The sequence below is a fragment of the Diuraphis noxia genome, unplaced genomic scaffold (assembly GCF_037042655.1).
Source record: "Diuraphis noxia isolate RWA-SAM2 unplaced genomic scaffold, SU_Dnox_SAM2 contig0002, whole genome shotgun sequence".
Taxonomy (NCBI): domain Eukaryota; kingdom Metazoa; phylum Arthropoda; class Insecta; order Hemiptera; family Aphididae; genus Diuraphis; species Diuraphis noxia.
In genome coordinates, this window is record NW_028301712.1 from 64,376,375 (window position 1) to 64,395,753 (window position 19,379).

Consider the following 19,379-nt stretch of genomic DNA (forward strand, 5'->3'; position numbering starts at 1 on the left):
TATTTTCATTAAACTACTATTTTAATTAAAAATTTCTAAAACCAAAAAACTGGTGCATTATAAATTTTTTTTCTAGTTAACATACAACTAATTTATTAAAATATTGATAATAAAGATTTATTAGTAAACTACAGCATCAAATAAAATTTAATACATACCTTGCTATCCAAATTACAAGATTTATGAAAAACATAAAATAAATCAAATCTATGCATGTTAAAAAAAGTAGGTATAAAAACCGTCAAAATAGTACTACAAAAATAATATGTATCTAATATACATTTCATATTTAAAATCCTTAACGCATAAAACAGATGTAATACTATTTTTACAGGTATTTTTTAATGATTAGCAAATCCTATATATTATTATAATCCTAGTCCGGATATAACGTATTATAGTATAGTGAAATATATATAGTAACCCACAGTTCCTCCTATAAGTCCTAAATCCTAATATATTCTTTACTATGTAATATATATATATTCAATATTTAAGCTATTTAATATTATGTACATATTATTAACATACAGCATCCCGCAGAAACCGGATCGACTACGATTTCTTATACACGCGATTATTTTGCCGGTCATAATAATAATAATTCGTCAGTACTCGCGGTAAATATGAATAATAATAGTAATAAACAGATTATACCGACTGCAATGCACCTATATAATATTATAATATACCTATTCTCTTGAGCCGGTTATTTTATACGTATATAATATAACCCATCATAATATGGTGTGAAATCAACTTTTGGGTCGATTATCTCGCTCGCCGATGTATAATATTATTATAGGAGAGACCCAACAAACGAAAACTCGCGTTCTACATTATGATAATAATATTGTTGTGAATGTTGTGATATAATATTGTTATTATAATCGCACCTCCCAACTTCTAATTACCGTGCGCGTTCGCTCTCGCGCGCATGGTCGTCGTCCCGTTCTTTCGTCGGTATATGTACCTATATAGTACCTACTTCGCGGACTCGAACACACAGCCCGCCGTACGTCATGCCCAGCGGTGTACCGGACAGTGTGCGTATATGTATATATATATAAATATATATATGTGTGTGTGTGTGTGTTTCGAGGAGCGTAACGTATAATAATCGTAAAAATAATAATGGTAAAAGTGAAGAAAAGAATGGGTACCTTCATATATGTATAGTGTATACATATATATAAAACGTGCCGGGTAATAATGGACCGAGAAAATAACACGCACACAGGCTAGCTGGTACATGTACCTACGCACACATGTGTGCGCGCGCGCGGTATCGTTTCAAAGAACGCTCGCGCGGGGCCTCCGGAACGGCCGTCACAGTATTACCGGTGGGCGGGCGGGCAGGCGGGAGGGTTGGCAGGCAGGCATTCCGTACGGCGGCGGCAGCAGCGGCGGCGACGACGGCGACGGTACGACGAGGCCCCAAGGATGAGCGAGTGTGTGTCATGCCGTACTGTATAGGCGGTCGCCTTGCCGATGTGCCGACGCCACTGCCGCCGCAACGGCACCACAACGGCAGTCGCCCGTCAGCATTAGATCGAGAATAACGTGTGCGTTATTCGACGTGTGTTCGCGTCCGCCGCGAACCGTGAATGCGTTTTCTTTAGCCGAGTTTTATCGTTCGTTTTTATTATTTTTAAACGTTTTTACATTTATGAAGTGGTTTTTATTTCTTTTTGAACCAATGACGAGAGGTTTTTTACTGTCACCGTTAATTGATCTTTTTTACTAAAACATTTTCTATTTGGTTTCTCGTGACCAGTTCGCGCAACAGTTACCTTCTTCATGGGACTGGCCAAAAAAATGGAATGGCTAAAGTGGATACGAAAATATTCTACAGGTAAACATTGTCACTGTTTTTTACTATCGTCGACGTGTTTCGTAAATCGCATGGGATATTTACGTTTATGGTGGCATATAATAATATAATTTTTCGTTTCGCGCACGACGATCCACACGATGCACGTTCTAAAATAGTCCTTACTAAACTACTGAAGAATAGAGGTTATAGGCACTTACCCTGCACTCGTTAACTGCTCACCCGTTTTACGATGTTTTTCGGTTGTTTCTGCCGCCGGCTGTTTATTATCTTGTCATAGTCGCAATAAAGCTACATTACATAACGGGTTACGGGAGACGCCGCTGCAAATAATGTATTGCGTATAGAGTTATACTGCTTTGAATCGAAAACCGAAGATCGACAGGCGCCGCGCGTAAGGTTTCGACAATGCTCCTGCAGCGGACGTTTAACTATAAATTATTATAATATAATGTAAGTTTATCGTTTAATTATGAAGAAGCCAGTAGGTAGATCATAAATATCGTTACGACTCATCGTGTACGCTGGTTCTACAACTCAAGTACCCATGTCTCGTGTATTATTATTATTGTTGTTGTTATAAACAGTGCGTGTGAGGATGTTATATTTGGCGCGCACGATTGTTGTGACACGCAATCGTTGTCAACGGTCGGCGGCAAATTGCCATTGAGGGTCGATGAACCACTACCGCCGAGTAAGACTCGACTGAATGCGTGTGCGGCGTGAAGTCAAGCCGCAAAGCCACCGATGCCGCCACAAGAACTGCAACCGACTCGTTATTTTGCTCAGATTTCGAACGTAATGCAAAAAAAAAAAAAATGAATAATGATAAAAAAAGAAATCACTCGGCGGGCGCCTGTCTCACCATCTCCCACTTCCTCCTCTTCCACAGCGATCTTTGTCGCATTGTCGTCATAAATGTAATATTAATTTCGTCGATCACGAATCAATTCGATTCCATCGTGTGGAACTTGCGCGACCGATCTATTGCATACTTACGTATTGCCGTACACGCAGCGTTTTATATTATTATTATTATTATTATTATTATACAACAATACAAGAGAGAAGAGCTGCACGTTAAACCTGCGGTTTTTTTCATCTCTCGATGCAAAAGGAATTCAGAGGGGCCCGCGTGTTTCCTTGGAAATGGGATTTTTTTCTTTCTGTCGCCGACGTCACCCCTCACCACCACCCCGAGCCTTCTATCGCACAACAACAACAACAATAATATAATATAATGTTTTCCATCGCTCCCGCTGCCGCAGTATCCAGCTGGCTCGCACCATTGTGATGCCGCGCGCCCCGGGTCTCCCGTGATTGTGAATCTGGTCCCGGCATAGATTTACACCGAAGACGCACACGCACACTTGGCGAAGGAACAAACACGGAATGTTTGTGGGTGGTGCAGCGCCGCATGTATATCGGCGGGTCCCCTTGTGCGACGGCGACCCACGCCTTTTTGTTTATGTATAGTGTATTTGCCCTCTTCATCCGTCACTCACACTCTCCTCTACCCCTCTCTCTCCCACCCACCCGCCCTACCCCCTCTCAACTCCTCCACCCTGGTCAACACTCCGGAAGTCTGCCACCACCGCCCGGCTTTCATATTTGTGTTTAATTTTTCCACGCTATATTGTTATATTCGTATAGGTATACATCGCCCATTGTTATGTCCGGTGTAAACGCGCACGAAAACGTGGCATAAGGGCTGTGCTAATGGGGGAAAATCTAATGCACGCGGACGTTGTCCACCATGATGAGCCTATTGAGACTTTCGATGTTAAGCGGATATAGCTTCCTGTCTAACTCTCACTTGCGACTTGCGTATCATTCGTCGAAGTGGTGCGTTTGAACTTTCACACTAAAATGTAAACTATAAAGCACGCAACTGTTGATCCGTGAAACGGGCCCTACAGACGTTTACGTTGTACGCATGTGCGTATTCACTATTCAGTTTTTTTTTATTGTGTAATATACGTGAACACGCGGCCGGTCATCGTCGGCGGGACTTCGTGGAACTCGGACGGGCCTCGCGCGCACCGTTTGGTTTTTATCTACCGACATTCCGAGAACCGGCCCAATAAACAACGTTACAACGGTCATCATCGTCTCTCCGCACCACCGTACAGTCATTTTATGTGTGTGTTTGTGTGTCCGTGTGTGCGCGCGCGCTCGTTTGAAACCGATACGGCTTGCCGACGGTCGCGTTGACGGCGTGCACGGCACCCACCACTCAAAAATTGATCTGGCGGGAGGCGGTGGCGCGGGGATCGAGTTCCCGAAATCGTTTGGGACCTTTTTCGTTGTCCGCCGCATTCTTGCCTCTCGGGGTGCACATTCCGTGCGTCCTTTTTTCCCCTTCTATTTTACTTCTGCGATACGGTCGACCACGTATTGACGGAGCGCGTTCAATGTAATTATTATTATTTAGAACAATGACAATAACAATATTAAAATATTAGTGTTTAGCGTTATCATTTATGTGATATCATATTGTTACTTAATAGTTAATTTATTACATTGGGAGGTATATTATGATATAATATTATTATTTCATTATTTGTTACGGGTTCAAGGACGTCGGTGTCGTGAGGTCCGCGCTTCGTTTTGGTGCCAATTCTCCGCGGCGGCTGCAAACACGTGTTTAGTCGTTGGCCAGCACTAAAATTAATTGCTACCGTGTTTACACCACGTATATGATATATGCATATCATATAATAACAATAATGTTATGGGCGCGAAAAACATCCGCTCTGTCCACCAGCCTCCCTTCGCGTATTTGTTTGATTCCTTTTTTGGATTTCCTCGTGTATTGGTAGATACGCGTTTGGAAAGCATAATAAGAAATAATAAGTATTCTCTAGCCGGTCGAAGACTACAACGATGGATGTATCCGTATAATGTATAATAATATGATATTATTATGTACAAAGACGCTTCGGTCTTTTTTTCAGTTATTCGGTCGCGGCCACAGTACGCGGACGCGCGACCGCGTTTTACAATCTCCATGGATTGACGACGACGATAAGTCCGAGCAGTTTTTATCCTCCAGAAAAAAAAGAGTATATAATATAATATAAAATAATGACGTGTCATGTGTTATGCGTGCGTTGGAATATATACGAGGGGGAAAAAATATATGCTATACATAAGGAAAGGAAAAAAAGAATATTACCGACCAGCCGGCCGACGACTAATGTTATGTCGGCGGCTCCGCCTTGTCGGTACTCTTTGTAGCTAAGAGTCAAGGCCAAGATTATATATCTCAACCAAGGATCTCTTCTGAAACGTTGTTGCCGCATGTTGTTTCGTCTCTCACTCATTCTCTCACAATTGTCCTATCCTCTCACTCAGACACACACATACGCATACTAACACTTACCATTCGCCCCGTTGCCCGTAGATGATTGTAACGCCATCGTTCGCGCGCGCGCGCGCGCGGGACAGAACAATACTATGGAAACGTGTTATTAGCATATTAAAGAAATCCGGTTCAAAAAAAAATCGTAATAATAATCGGTATCAAATATTATGGATGTGTTTTTTTCGTCTATTCTCCATCCACTCCACCCCCGGCATAGTGGAAAAGATTTTTCCCGAAGGTCGAGCTTAGAACTCCGTTTCCTCCTCTCTAAGTCTGAATCCCTTATTGTATTATTATTAATTCTACGTTTGACGTTCGCGCGTCAATTGCGCGAAGTATTTTTGGCAGTAGCGTGTATGATAATAATTTTTTTGATTTAATATGTAATTGTGTAACTCATTTCAACCAATCTTCAACGTCGTGACCTAGCAAAGTCGGCACAAAAATGATTGAGAAAAACATTACACTCGCGCAACACCGTATATAATACTATTCTAGTTTGTGCGTCTATTGTTCTGTTATGTTTTTTATTCGGTAGAAACAGCGTTTGTATGTGTGTGTGTAGTGTGTGTGTATGTATGATGCGAGTTGAATCGGCCGCGGCGGCTCCGGCTGCGGGAGAGAAGATGGATGGATGGATGTACTCAGCGGTACGTATCAAACGGTTCGCCGCTCTTGCCTCCTCCGTTCTACGTCGCCGACAACCAAACCGGTTTCGTTTCCTCGACAGCGTGAGTTTGTGTGTGTGTGTGTGTGTGTGTGCGTGTTGTTGTTGCTGTGTGGTTGTTCTTTCGTGCGTGTGTGCGCCTCTATAATATTATCGTCGTCGTCGTCACTGCACTCTCTCCTCTCTCCATCTGTCTATTTTTTTCCGCCCCAGCAAACCCCTGCACCGATCGTTCCCGCACCCTTTCTAACACTATTTTTATTTTGTCCATGTACATTCTGATTTCTTACTAAATAATACACTCTCATAATTATAATTGTACATTATAATAATGATATGAGCACACGATTTCGATATTGATATGACACGAAGAATGGTGTCAAAATTCCAAGTAAAGACGAAATGAATAAATTATTGTTATATATATATATATATCAGTATGTGTTGCTCTGTTCCTCACCCATGTGTTACGGGATTAATTTAGAGAAAGAAATAAAACATTATTATATAGCATATAAAATATTTCAGGTTTGGGGTATATTATTTATTATAATATTATATTTTACATTAATAAATAATAATCGTATACCCGAGGTCCTGCTTCGTTTTCGTCGTGCGAGTAATGAGTATCTCTAATTCTCCCGTCCGGCGGCAAATATAATATAATAATAGTACATAATATGTACACTAAGCTCATTACAGTCCTATTGTTCGCGTCCGACTTGCTCTCCCCACCTGCGCGCCACTCAAATATTCCATGTGTGTTTTATATAATAATATATTGTACGTGCACTGTAAGCATTGATCGAATAGACCAGCACAAGAACTAGTTCTTACCCTAATCTGCGTAGCGATTCCTCGGGGCGGGAAAGAATGGAAACGGCAAAAAAAAAATTAAAAACAAAACAAAAGCGTATACACGCCGCTGCCGCTTTTTTTTGATTATGTGTTTCGCCGCATCCTGCTGGTTGTAACGGCCGATATGTAATACCTGCAGATTCCAATTATTTAATATTTTTAATTAAAAAACCGCCACTCTATGTATGTATTATACATAATATAGTAAAAATTTGTAAATTATGTTAATGTCTTTAAGTGGATTTTAATTGACATTTTTCTTTACTTCCCGCTTTCGCAGGTATCCTGGACACAAAAACTGGTAGCATGGAAACGTTAATTGATTCAGCCAGTTCGAACTGTTCGAAGACCATCAATTACGCTTATACCTCCTCGGTAATTGCCGACGATGAATTCATTAACGCCGCTGCTCCCCCACACCAGCGTCCAATGTTGCCGCCGCCACCACCTACTTCACAAGTTTCGCCGTCTCCGCCACAGCTACCAAACGACGTGAGTATTTCATCTACATGTATTAAATATTGTAATGCTTTGAGTAATTAAAGTTTTTAAACCTTAACTGACTGATTACTTCCTAAAACAGGTATACGACTGCTGCGTGTCGCTGGACGGTATACCTATCAAACATGAGTTTCAGTACACCTTCTCCGACACCGACGGTCAAGGAAAAATCACCAAACACGTAAGTCTACCTACATTTATTATTATATGTTGTTATATGTACACAACGTTATCACATGTTTTTAAGGGATTGGCCTGTAGGTCTTCCGGGTTTGACCCAACCCCAAAACTATTTTTATTGTTATTCCACTTATCCCGTGTTCCATTTTTTTTGTTGGTCTTAAAGTTAAAAACCTCCCTAAAAATCACACCGGATATGACCATAAATATTGTTTATATACTTACAGCATTTATAATATATACCCAAACGAAAAATAAGATATAAATTATCTAGCACGCGGTAGGTAGTTACGTTTTTATGTACCCACAAAATAATAAACACATTATACAGTATATAATCTACTGCCCTGACTTAAAAGATTTTAAATGGAACGCATTTAAAAATAACAAATCGTTTCTTCTGATGTTTGGCAACGCAATCAAAGTAGTTCACTCAAACCGTCTGTGAAACTTCTCATATAGGCGCGACAACAACGGAATCTCTTTGTTTTTGCTCGTCCGCCTTTGATGTTCCAATTAAGACACATTTCACTGTTTTACAGACACATTGTCAGTTAATAGTAATATATATTAAATATAATATGTAATTCCTCGAAATCCCATTGGAGACGTCTGAACCTCCGCTCTTGGCAAACCGTCAATTCCATTATTATTATTTTTATTGGATTTCTTTAATTTTTTTATTTTGTGTTTGTCTGTGTATCACTATCATGTATCATATATTTAATAAACATTTTTATGCGTATTATCGTAGGATGTCGAAGGACTAGCTACGAAAATACTCGAGTCCATGTACGGTACGACGTTGAAATTCTCTTCACGGGGCCAACGAACCGTCAAAGTGACGCTAAACATCAGACAATCGGTGGCGGTGGTCGTGGATGGCTCAACGACGAGTACGTCGTACCGTGGACACCAAAAGAGCCGCGAGCGCAAGACCAAGTCGGATAGACATCGGGACAGGACAGACGCTACCGAATACGGGGTTGTCGAAGATTCAATACTGTTGGAGCAGCCTGTCGATTCTTCGGTGTACGATGGTGTCAAGAGATCCTGGTTGCCGCACCACAGAAGTGCCAAGCTGGGCGCACAGCGGTACAGGCGCGAACAACTGATCGAAATGGTACAAAGGAGCCTGGCGGAAAACTTGAGTTTTCAAAATCAAAGGTATGCAACGTCATATGATCGTTTATTATATGAGTCGACCAATTGGAAAATGTATAAACATATTATTAGGGGTGTAATAAAGTTGGAAAACCAAATACATAAAATACAAAAGTAAATAATAATATAGTTGAAACAAGCATCGATTTGTAGTTATTATTTAGATACTTACCTCATACTTATACTAGAAATTAAATAGACAATATTTCAAAGTTTAAAAACGTACAACAACAGTTTTAAAAGGATGACCATTTATTGTTTAAATAACTATGACGAAATATCGATTTTGTGAAAATTGATGTGTCTTTTACAGCTGGTTGACTCGTATATTATAGTTTTATAATACAAATTCATACGTTAAAAATTGTATTATGATTAAAATAAAATCACAAATAAATATAACAACTATATTATTATATGTATTACCAAATGTTGATTGCCGTTTACTGTGAAGAGTTATAAGCCGTATCGTTATAGACTTTCAGCAATTAAGATCGCGTGCTCGTTTTTCATCGTATGAATTTTATTACGTCATTGTTGATCTGACTGAACAATATATTTCACGACTAGTGGCGGCACACATTTTTTGATATACGTAATCGCGTGATATACATATTATTATTGTAAATAAATCAAAACTAAGCAAACGGACCAGGAGAGATTACGCGTGCAAACCCCCGCGGCAGCGGCGCTAGTAAATAAAATAAAATCATAACGTCGTCGTTGTTCGTTTATAATAATTTATAATATATGTACGCCGCACGTTCAATAATAATATACTTTATGTCTGTATACAGTTATAATATGCGAGCGAGGCCGACCGGTATATATATATATATATACAGCACGCACGCTGTAATAATAATAATACATAATAACCGTTCGTCGGGTCGCGAAAAAGGAATTCCGCTATATAGATCGCCTGACGATTATAATAATATTATATACAAATCTTTAATAACGTATTGTAAACGTTTCACTGGTACACAAAATATGGGTGTATTCATGTGTGTGTGTAAATTGGACTTGGTCCAAATCCGACACTCTCCAAAGCGAACCGGCATGTGACGACGAAAGATGACGCCCGTGCGGCTTATCCACTCATGGAGTTTTGAGGGCGTAAATAAAATTATTATTAATAGTCAGTTTTAAAATTTTAAATGATAAATTTCACTTCTTCCGGAACCGGAAGTTGAAAAATACCTATCTTTGTAAACGTTCTTGTATATTAAAGATACCGCAGATGAGCCCTGCAGCCGAGTAATATATCATTACTGTATATTATTATGCATATATTGCATACAAAACAATTACGTGCATCCGATAACCATATCATCATGATTTATAATATTAGATAATATCGCTACCTACACTATAGTAAAGTTGTAAGGACAACAGCGACATAGGTATAGATATTAAAATTCGAAAACGTATGCAAAATATAATTCGTTTCTCGAAATACTATTTTTATTATTATGATACCAATGTATGTTTTTTAAACTTAATATTTAAACAAAACTTGTTTTTCACATTTCACTCAAAATATATATAACATACATTATAGGTAATAGGTATCAAACTGTTTTAATCTTGACCACAATGATTATTATTAATTTTGTTATATCAATCACTATTCTACGCACTAGACGCATTTAAAAAACAGCATTAACTACACAATTTTAATCACAACGTCGTTAAACGTTATGCGCTATAGCTATATGAACGGATATAGATATAGGTATAATTTATTATATTGTATTAAACAATCGACTAGTAGAAATATGCAAATTGGTGCTTTAATAATATTGTTTATACACGCACAACGTGTGTTCAATATTAATATGAAAATATTTAAAAAAAAATTTATTTTTTATTTTTATAGAAAATCCGAAAAGCCCACGGAGGTCGTTTATCACAGACCACGGACGAAGCGTCGCCAGACCGCAGCTCCGCCGCCCAAGGTAGCGTGGAGCCCGTACGACTTTGAACCGGTAGCACACATACCTTCGCACCAACAACACCACCACAATCAGCAGCACCACCACCGACAGCACGAACACCTCAAGAACGTCAGAAGCCAGCAGCAGCAGCTGTACAGCAACTATGTAACGGCCGAGGAGCACGGGGTCAAGTATTCGTCTGGTCACTCGAAACAACACCACCGGGCCACCGCGGCGGTAGTCAGCGGTAGCAAACTGCAACAGTCGAAGGACGCGGCCACGGCCACCACTGCAGCAGCCGCCGCTCAAGAACAGGCTAAAAACATCGATCATCAGCGGTACAAACGCGCCAAACTGGCGTCAAAGAAGATCCATCATCACATACACGAACACCATCATTATCATCACTACGACTATTACATCGTTTGACGACTCGGACAAAGAGTGTGTGAAAGAGAGAGAGATAACAACTAAAATTCCTTTTCATCGTGTATATATTAATTGTCACAGCATTATCATATTATACTGTTAGGTACCTGTATACTTTTACATGTTTAGTTATATTACGTATTTGTGTTTTTACTAGCATGTTGATTGCGTTGCACTGGACCAACCGGTCGGCAAAATTGGCAAAAAAAGCTATTTTCCCCAAAACTAAAGATTCTTTTTTTCCCCTATCCAATTGAAAAAGTTTTTACAAACAATAAAACAAAAATTAAAACATTCTCGTTCGGTTGGACGCCTTGTTCGTAGGTGTATATATATATTATATATACAATATACATTATACATGCACAGCGCCAACTATAATTTATTATTATTATTATTATTATTATATTATTATTATTATTATTATTTTTATTATTATTATTATTATTTATTTTTTTTTAAACGCATTTGTTTTATATGCGCCTATATAAGGATTTCGATTGTGATATGTGTGTGCAGCAAAGTTTGATTTGCATGTGTATCATTAAAATATTTTTACACTGATTACTGCAAACGTTGATTTTTTTACTTTCTTTCTCCTCAACACAAAACAAACAAGCATCACGCGATCAAACTTTGAGCCACATGTACATAATTATCTGAAGTATTTGTGAATGTGTTTAACAGCCCAATAGTTCCTTTTTTGTATGTGTACTATTTTTATTGTATTTTTTTTTTTTTTCATAAGATTTAAGTTGTAAAATGACATCGATTGTAAAAACGTCAAATTAATGTAATGTGAACAAAGACTAAACATTTCTTTTATATTATATCGTACAATACCCGCCGTCACTGCAACACCTGCCGCAGGACTGCAGTTTTTTTTATTATTTTTTTAAACTATTAACAATTATAATATTATTTACTCGCTGTAAATCGATATGGCTGATATACGAATTGTATGCAAAAAAAAAACAATAACATGTAATTTCAATTTGACTAGTGAATATTGTGACTGTCATTTATATTATAGTGTGTATTCGTTGTTCATTGTTCAACCATAATATTTATTATATTGAAATTCATCAAACAGTAAATGTTATTAATTATATTAATATTTCCCCTTGTTGATCCATTCATCCTTTGACCGTCATCAATACTCAATCTTGCAAACTAATATTGCTTAATTTATTAAGTATATTAACTCAATTTTTAATAAAATACATATATATTATTATTGAATATTGATAAATATAAGAATTAAGAATCATACTGATATTATAAATTTAAAATTATCTAGTCCCAAGTCCAAAATCACGATATTGTTTTTTTTAGTGAAAATCAATTACTACATATAGTATCTACACAAAAGTTAAAATCGAATAGTGATATTATAAATTAAAATGTTACTAATTTTTCATTCTCCAGTAATAACTGTCAACAATATATTATTATGAAACATTGTAGTATAATATGAGGTTTGAATTATTTGTAAGATTCAGTAATCTAGGTATCTAACCTAATATATAATATAACATATACCTACCAAATAGAGCAGTCTTATTAAAAAATACATTTATAATAACGAAATCAACTTTTAGTATACTCTTAGAGTAGCTTTCGTTACCCAAATTATAATACAAAAATTTAAATATAATCATAAATTAAATTGTTCACAGACCACGACTTAAATTTGCCTAAAAAATGTATGTTATATACTTATATATATTATAATTTTAAATTGTGATTTTGGTTCATTGCAGTATAAGATTTCTGTAACGTCAACATTTGTTTTAACTTGTAAATCTTGATGAAAAATTAGCTTAAGCGTTTTTCAGTTTAATGAAAATCTATATACACAACATATTATGTAAATTTAAATACAAAGTGACATATACCGTGTAAACTAGCTCATATAATATATTAGGTGGTAAGTAGATAAACATAAACTCATAACAAATATATTATATATTATATTACAGAATAAGTATAACACATCATAATGTTTCGTTAAAATCTATAGTTTACATGAAAAATATTAATTACACAAACAAATTATCTACTACGAACAATATGTACACTTATATACACATAATATATTAGTATATAATATAAACTATAATATATACCTATGACATCAATTGTATAAATATTATTTTACACGGATATAAAATAGACTTATCTACAGTATTACAGTAATTTCATTATTACATTTAAATTGTAAGAAATGGGTCAATATAGTATTGTAGCCAAGTCTAAACGCCGTATCCTACGTGAATCCGGCGAGCGCAGTGAGTGTATGCATATGCTATTCTGACCATGCTGTTCCGCCCGCTGCAGTGCGGTGCGTCCGGCGCAACGAAATACAAGTTGTTTGGTTTTTCGCCGGATTCACGTATAGGACACGGCGTTACGCGTTATTATGTACATTCAACCTGACCGGTCTCGAGGAGCAAATATCATTATTATTGCGTTGAATACGGAACGGTAATGACTATTTAACTCGACCGTGATGATTTATTTTATTGCTGTTATGACACGACCGTATCAGGAATAATAGTATTGAGGCGATTCGTGCTCATATCCGGGTACAAAATACATTTTTAAATATTCACACGATTTTTTAGTACAGACATTTCGTACACTATTACTATTGGGAATACGGCTTGACGACGATGGCGACTAAATATAACACTTTATACAACCGGCTTTGGAGCTGTATAGTGCGGTCGGGTCTAGGGTATTTGAGGCTTGACAACCTTCTTGCGGGCCTTGTCTTTGGATGACCTGAACCCGTCGGTAATCTCGTTCAGCGTCTTTCCAGTTGTCTCGGGCAGGACGAACGCGCCGAACAGGGAGGTAATGAAACACGCGCACGCGCACGTTGTCCACACTGCCTGGGTGCCAAACTTGTCCACCAAAATCGGGTACACCTTGATGGCGGCGAACATGAGCTCGTAACCGCACGAGTACAGCACACCGTTCATGGTGCCCTTGACGGCCATCGGGAACAATTCACCGCACACACTCCACGGTAACGGCAGCACGGCGAACATTGCGAAGAACACGTAGAACAGGAACGGTACGATCAGGAAGTCGGTGGCCGGTGGGTCGGGCACGCCGTCGAACGCGTAAAGGTAACCGACCACGGTGGACATGGCCACGCACATGCCGAGCCCCGAGAAGGCAGTTAGTGTGCGCTTGGGCGCCGATTGGAACATAAGGCTAACGATGGTACCGGCCAATCGGGCGGCGCACAGGTACACAGCGGCGGTCATGCCGTCGATGGACACGCGGCAGTCACGCATCACGTCCACTGAGTAGCTCAGCAACACGTAGAACCCGGACGCTTGTTGGCAGCAGAAGAACGCCATAGCGGCTAGCGTGGGCTTCCAGACGGTGGGCCCGGTGTATAAGCTCCAGCAGCTGACGTTCGTGTCCATGATCGCGCCAACCGTCGAGTCAGCCCGGCTCAGCGTGGCCATTGCCGCAGCCGCGCAAGGCGGTGGTGGAAGCGTGGGCAGGTCGTCGATGCGGTCCAGCTCGAACCCGAACCACTTCTCGGCCAGTCGGGCCTCCTCTTCCCGCTTCCGGGACCGCAACCACATCGGCGGGGACGGCACAAAAAACGGAATGACGAAACCGACCGCGCACATCACGGCGAACATGGTGGCCACCGTGCGCCAGTGGAACAGCGCGCCCAAGACCGCGGATGTCATCAGGCCCAGGCCCACGAACAGTGTGTAGATCAACAGGAAGAAGGGCCGGCTGTCCGTCGGGCTCGTCTCGGCTATGTATACATAGATCACGCCGCCGGTGCCTGAAACACGACACAGACGAGATTGTTGTTATTGTTTAGTTCTTATCGCCATCAACATTTTTAATTCGTTGAACGTAGTTCACATAAAAATATTGTCCGCCCCCTTAGTTTTCATTATTATTTGAACGAATATCCAAAAGTTAAAAATCGTCGCTGGAATAAAAAATTCAACGAGTGCGAAATCAATCGTACCTACTTATAGATTTATAGTATGTGCTCAAATGACGTATAATATACGTACTGCAGGGATACTTGTAGGTATTTATAGATATCTCTCGAATTGTTATCATTACGCAGCGATACTTGGCCGATGGTTTATTGTCGCGTCCAATCAAATATTATAACAAGTATATCATCCGTCCCCCTCACAATAAATTATACTAAACACCGTTATATTTATTATTATTATTATTATAGTAAGGACACTATATATATCATACAATGCCGAAAATCTCTCACGTATCGGCTACGTGCAACAATACTTTTGTGATAGTTATAAGTCGTCCGACGATATAATAATAATAAAATAATCTGACCCGTCGGATTACGGATGTATACACGCCTATAAATTATATTATAACACTACAACACACAAATAACGTATAGAGCTTCATGCATATCGTCTAAGTATACGCGCCCCACTCGGAATTTGTATTCTCCCAACATTTGGTGTTTTGACACTATATATATATATATATATATAGAGAGAGAGAGAGAGAGATAGCTGCTTCGATGGACGGTCGAGAGGCGAATCGGATGTATTATATTATATTATTTTATTTATATAACATAACATAAAGCGCTTTCAGACTCGAGAGCATGCAGTGCACTACCTACGAATAAACGATATATACGGTATGTGTATATTTATATACCTACATATTATGTACATAATAATGTCGAGACTGTCGCGAAAAGGAAAAAACGTGCTCGTTTGACGCCAAAGAACAACAGCTCGTATGTATATATATATATATATATATAATATCCAACCTATATTTATGTGCGGTTTATCCACAAACATATAAATCCCGAACATCCGGAGTCCGCTTTTATAGAATATTATATCTATTAAATATACATAGAGACGCCGCCAGCGCATAGGCACAACCTTCGTTGAACACAATAAATATCATTATACATACCGATGACCTATGCCACTGCCATATGCGTACGAAACACAGTCTCGAATTTATATTGTAGTTGGACAATAATAGGTGACAGAGAAATAATACTTGATGGGATCCGAAATGTTTCCCCAGTTTCGTGTTCCCTCGAGAACCAGTTATCGAGAAGGTTCGAACAAAGCCATATTATAATATAAGAGAATATTTTATAATATACCCATATACAATAAAATAAAATATCTTCAAAAGCACAACGATCGTGCATGTGTAATATTATTATTGCCCAAGTAATTAGTAGAAAACGTCTACAGATCGGACAAGACATCACGTGCACCACAACGGTCACCGGAAGAGAGGGGTTATTACGGGTCGACTATAGGACACTTCAGCGTAGGGCCGTTTTGACGTTTGTGTATAAGTTAACTCTGGTCTCAAGGGTAGCATGAGATTAATCAAGCCCATTTTTCCAATAATATTTTTGACAAATAGTGTTATTGTGGGCGGTACGTCTTCGAAATATAGGTTACGCAAATTCACGATGATTTCGTTCTATTGTGAGGTATAAAAAATATGCGAAATTGAGATTTTTATGAAATTGAGATTTCTCTTTTTTTGGGTTAGGGGCGATATATGCTAATAATTGGGGAATAAACCAAATCTAAATACAACATTTCGATGATGAAGAGATTCGATATATAAAATTTGTTGCGGTCCATAATTTACTATTCAGTATTTGGTGATCGTGGCTGCTCAAAAAAAGATAGCATATTATGCTGCTTCCATGTGTTCGCCTATATAAAGAGCGACTGATAGTCATTTAAAATAAAAACCTAAATGAGAAGTCATAAAAACTTTCAGATACGCTCTACTCGCACTAGTGCTTCATTATATGAAGTCCAGTAATTAGTGTATTTACATATAGGATTCTCTTTAAAAATCGTTTAGCTCTTTGTTTTTTTGAGTGGTACCTATATATTATAGTATTATGAGAGTTATAATGTATACGTCATTAGGTCATTATGATATCATTATTTTCGTTTACTAAATTAGTAATAAATTCCAATAAATTTAAAATTAAAGAGCTGATCGATTTGCAACCAAAACCTAATGATTGTGCTTATATGAACTAATTACTCAAACATATAGTCTCTTTATAGGCTCACCGCCAAGTGTCAAGTCAAGTAATTTCATTAAAATTGTTATTAACATTATTGTCTGTATTACATTACTTAATAACAATAATACACTCACCTGTTGCCAGTCCGGTCAACAGTCTGCCGATGTAAATATCTTTCAAACATTCGGCGTTGCTGAGCAGCGACCAGCTGATAAGCAGAGGTACGTACGTAAGCTGTAGCGATAACTTCCGGCCGAATCTATCGGACAAATAACCAAACACCAGCGAACCGATGGGACTCAACAGGAGAGGAAGACTTGCTGCAAAATACCGTGTATATTTCATAATACATATTATTATATTCTCACAATATATTATATAAATTATGTGGGCTTAGTCGCTCTAAATAATATAATAAGATTCCGAGATGAATGTATGTTAAAAAAAAAATTTCCAATTTTATATATTTTACTCCACAGGAAAACGTCTGATGTAAAATTACATTTTGTTTTACTTTGAGCGTCAAAATCACACGAATTTTTTTTTGGGAGATGCCATTGTCGAAAAATTACATTTTTTGGTGAGTGGGAACTCCACGCTTTATACATACCTATCCAAGACGCTTGATCGGCATCAATTTTGACGAGAGCGTCGGACAGCTCAAGCTGCGGCAGTATGACGGCTGAAAATCCGAACACTCCACCGATGATAAACTGTTGAAACGACATTACACTGGTCGAGAAGAACTACACAAAACATATAAATACAAATAAATAATATAACTCAATGACTTGATGCGAGAAAGTCTAATTATATTAAAATCGAACCACAATTCGTATTGTTTGGGAAAATAATTTTAAAATATGTCCATTCTTTTAATACTATGACATTTTAAAATGCATTTACAAACGATACACATTTCTATACATCATTATATTTTTCGATTATTCTATACCTAATAAATTTAAATCATTCCTAAAGATGGGTTAAATTTTGAAGAACTTACAGAAATCTATTGAATTTTGTCAAACTTTAAACGATTTAACGACGTCTAATTTATAATATATAATAGCAATAAAATAAACTTCGATCTATGATAAAAACTTTTAACTTTCTAATCATATTTTTGAAATGGTTATTAAATCACTTTACTTGTTTTGAGTAAAAAAACTAAAAACTTAGCCACTTAGGTCTAGAAATAAAAATAAATAGTATTACATAAAACCAAAAATTGTTAATGTGATATTGAAGTTATAAAACTGAAGTGACAAAAAAAAAATTAAATTGATCAATTCTTGTACTGAATATCAAACATTTCTAACTTGATTGTATTCGAATTTTTAAAGTATGAAGGTTCGATAACACATTCGTAATATAATAATATTTTACAAAAGTAATAAGTAATAATAACAATTCGAAAATTAATAGACAACAAAAATACAGCCATTTGTGAATTTCGATACGTGCATTCTTTTGTTCTAGAAAACTACACGCTAAACATAATACTAGTTCGCACAATTTGACGTCTTAAATTGCTTACCAGTTTCAGATGGACCATTGAAATTTTGTTCAACATGTTGGACGACGGCGGTGAAACGGTTTGAATATTATATAATGTTATAATGCTGCTTCAGTGGTGCGAGAAGACCTTAGGTAAGTACTATATAAAATAAACAAATGCGGATGCAGATTGGACGAAAAATATACGAAAGTACACTGAAGTGCCTATTCTAAAGCTTTGGTAGCGCATACTTAGCATGCGTTCACTTCGGCGACGGTCCCGCCAGAAGAATGCGAAATAACACGCGACGCTTTTAATTTTTATAACGACAAGTGGAACAAATCGTGACTGCGATAACGCTTTAATAGTTTAATCTCTGGCTCGTCCTTATGATTTTCACAGTCAGTAGTTGCTAATAATCATATCTATGTGAACGTCATAAGATCGTACAAAATACACGCGACAGTCGATAGATTATCCCGCGAAGTAAAATAATATCAAATGTATAATAGTACCTCAAACGTCATTATTGTCGAGTCTCGAGTGACATTTTTTACTCGTAATTGTTGTGTTCTTATAACATGTCTATGCAAATGTTGTTGAGCACTTGCATAGCATACCTGTCGGATTTCTGTCGAAAAACTAATTTGTACCTGGTTCTTAAGACATTCAATAATACAATTAAAATTGTATATAACAATATATGTCATTTCAAATTTCAATGTTTTAGTTTTTTTTTCACGACGAAGACAGCATATGCGTTAGAAATTTAAGTTTAACTATTTATATAATATACAGGTATCTGTCTATTATAAAGTTGTTCTGTTACAATAATTGTAAATCGTAACGTTCAGATTTATGTCATAGAAGTTTA

General features: G+C 37.6%; 2 protein-coding genes across 2 annotated transcripts; one reads left to right on the top strand and one right to left on the bottom strand.

Moving 5' to 3' along the window:
- The first annotated feature begins 1,466 nt into the window (after window positions 1-1,466).
- On the top strand, window positions 1,467-12,037 carry LOC107171214 (uncharacterized). The gene is made up of 5 exons (XM_015521445.2): window positions 1,467-1,855; window positions 7,007-7,218; window positions 7,310-7,408; window positions 8,162-8,574; window positions 10,454-12,037. Exons 1-5 carry the CDS (start codon window positions 1,801-1,803, stop codon window positions 10,938-10,940), a joined length of 1,266 nt encoding a protein of 421 aa, XP_015376931.1. The 5' UTR covers window positions 1,467-1,800; the 3' UTR covers window positions 10,941-12,037.
- Window positions 12,038-12,890: 853 nt separating this feature from the next.
- Window positions 12,891-18,805, bottom strand: LOC107171000 (solute carrier family 2, facilitated glucose transporter member 6-like). Its single transcript, XM_089220817.1, has 4 exons — window positions 18,545-18,805; window positions 17,615-17,750; window positions 17,139-17,324; window positions 12,891-14,760 (listed from the first exon to the last, which is right to left on the bottom strand). Exons 1-4 carry the CDS (start codon window positions 18,578-18,580, stop codon window positions 13,676-13,678), a joined length of 1,443 nt encoding a protein of 480 aa, XP_089076943.1. The 5' UTR covers window positions 18,581-18,805; the 3' UTR covers window positions 12,891-13,675.
- Between the last annotated feature and the right edge of the window lie 574 nt (window positions 18,806-19,379).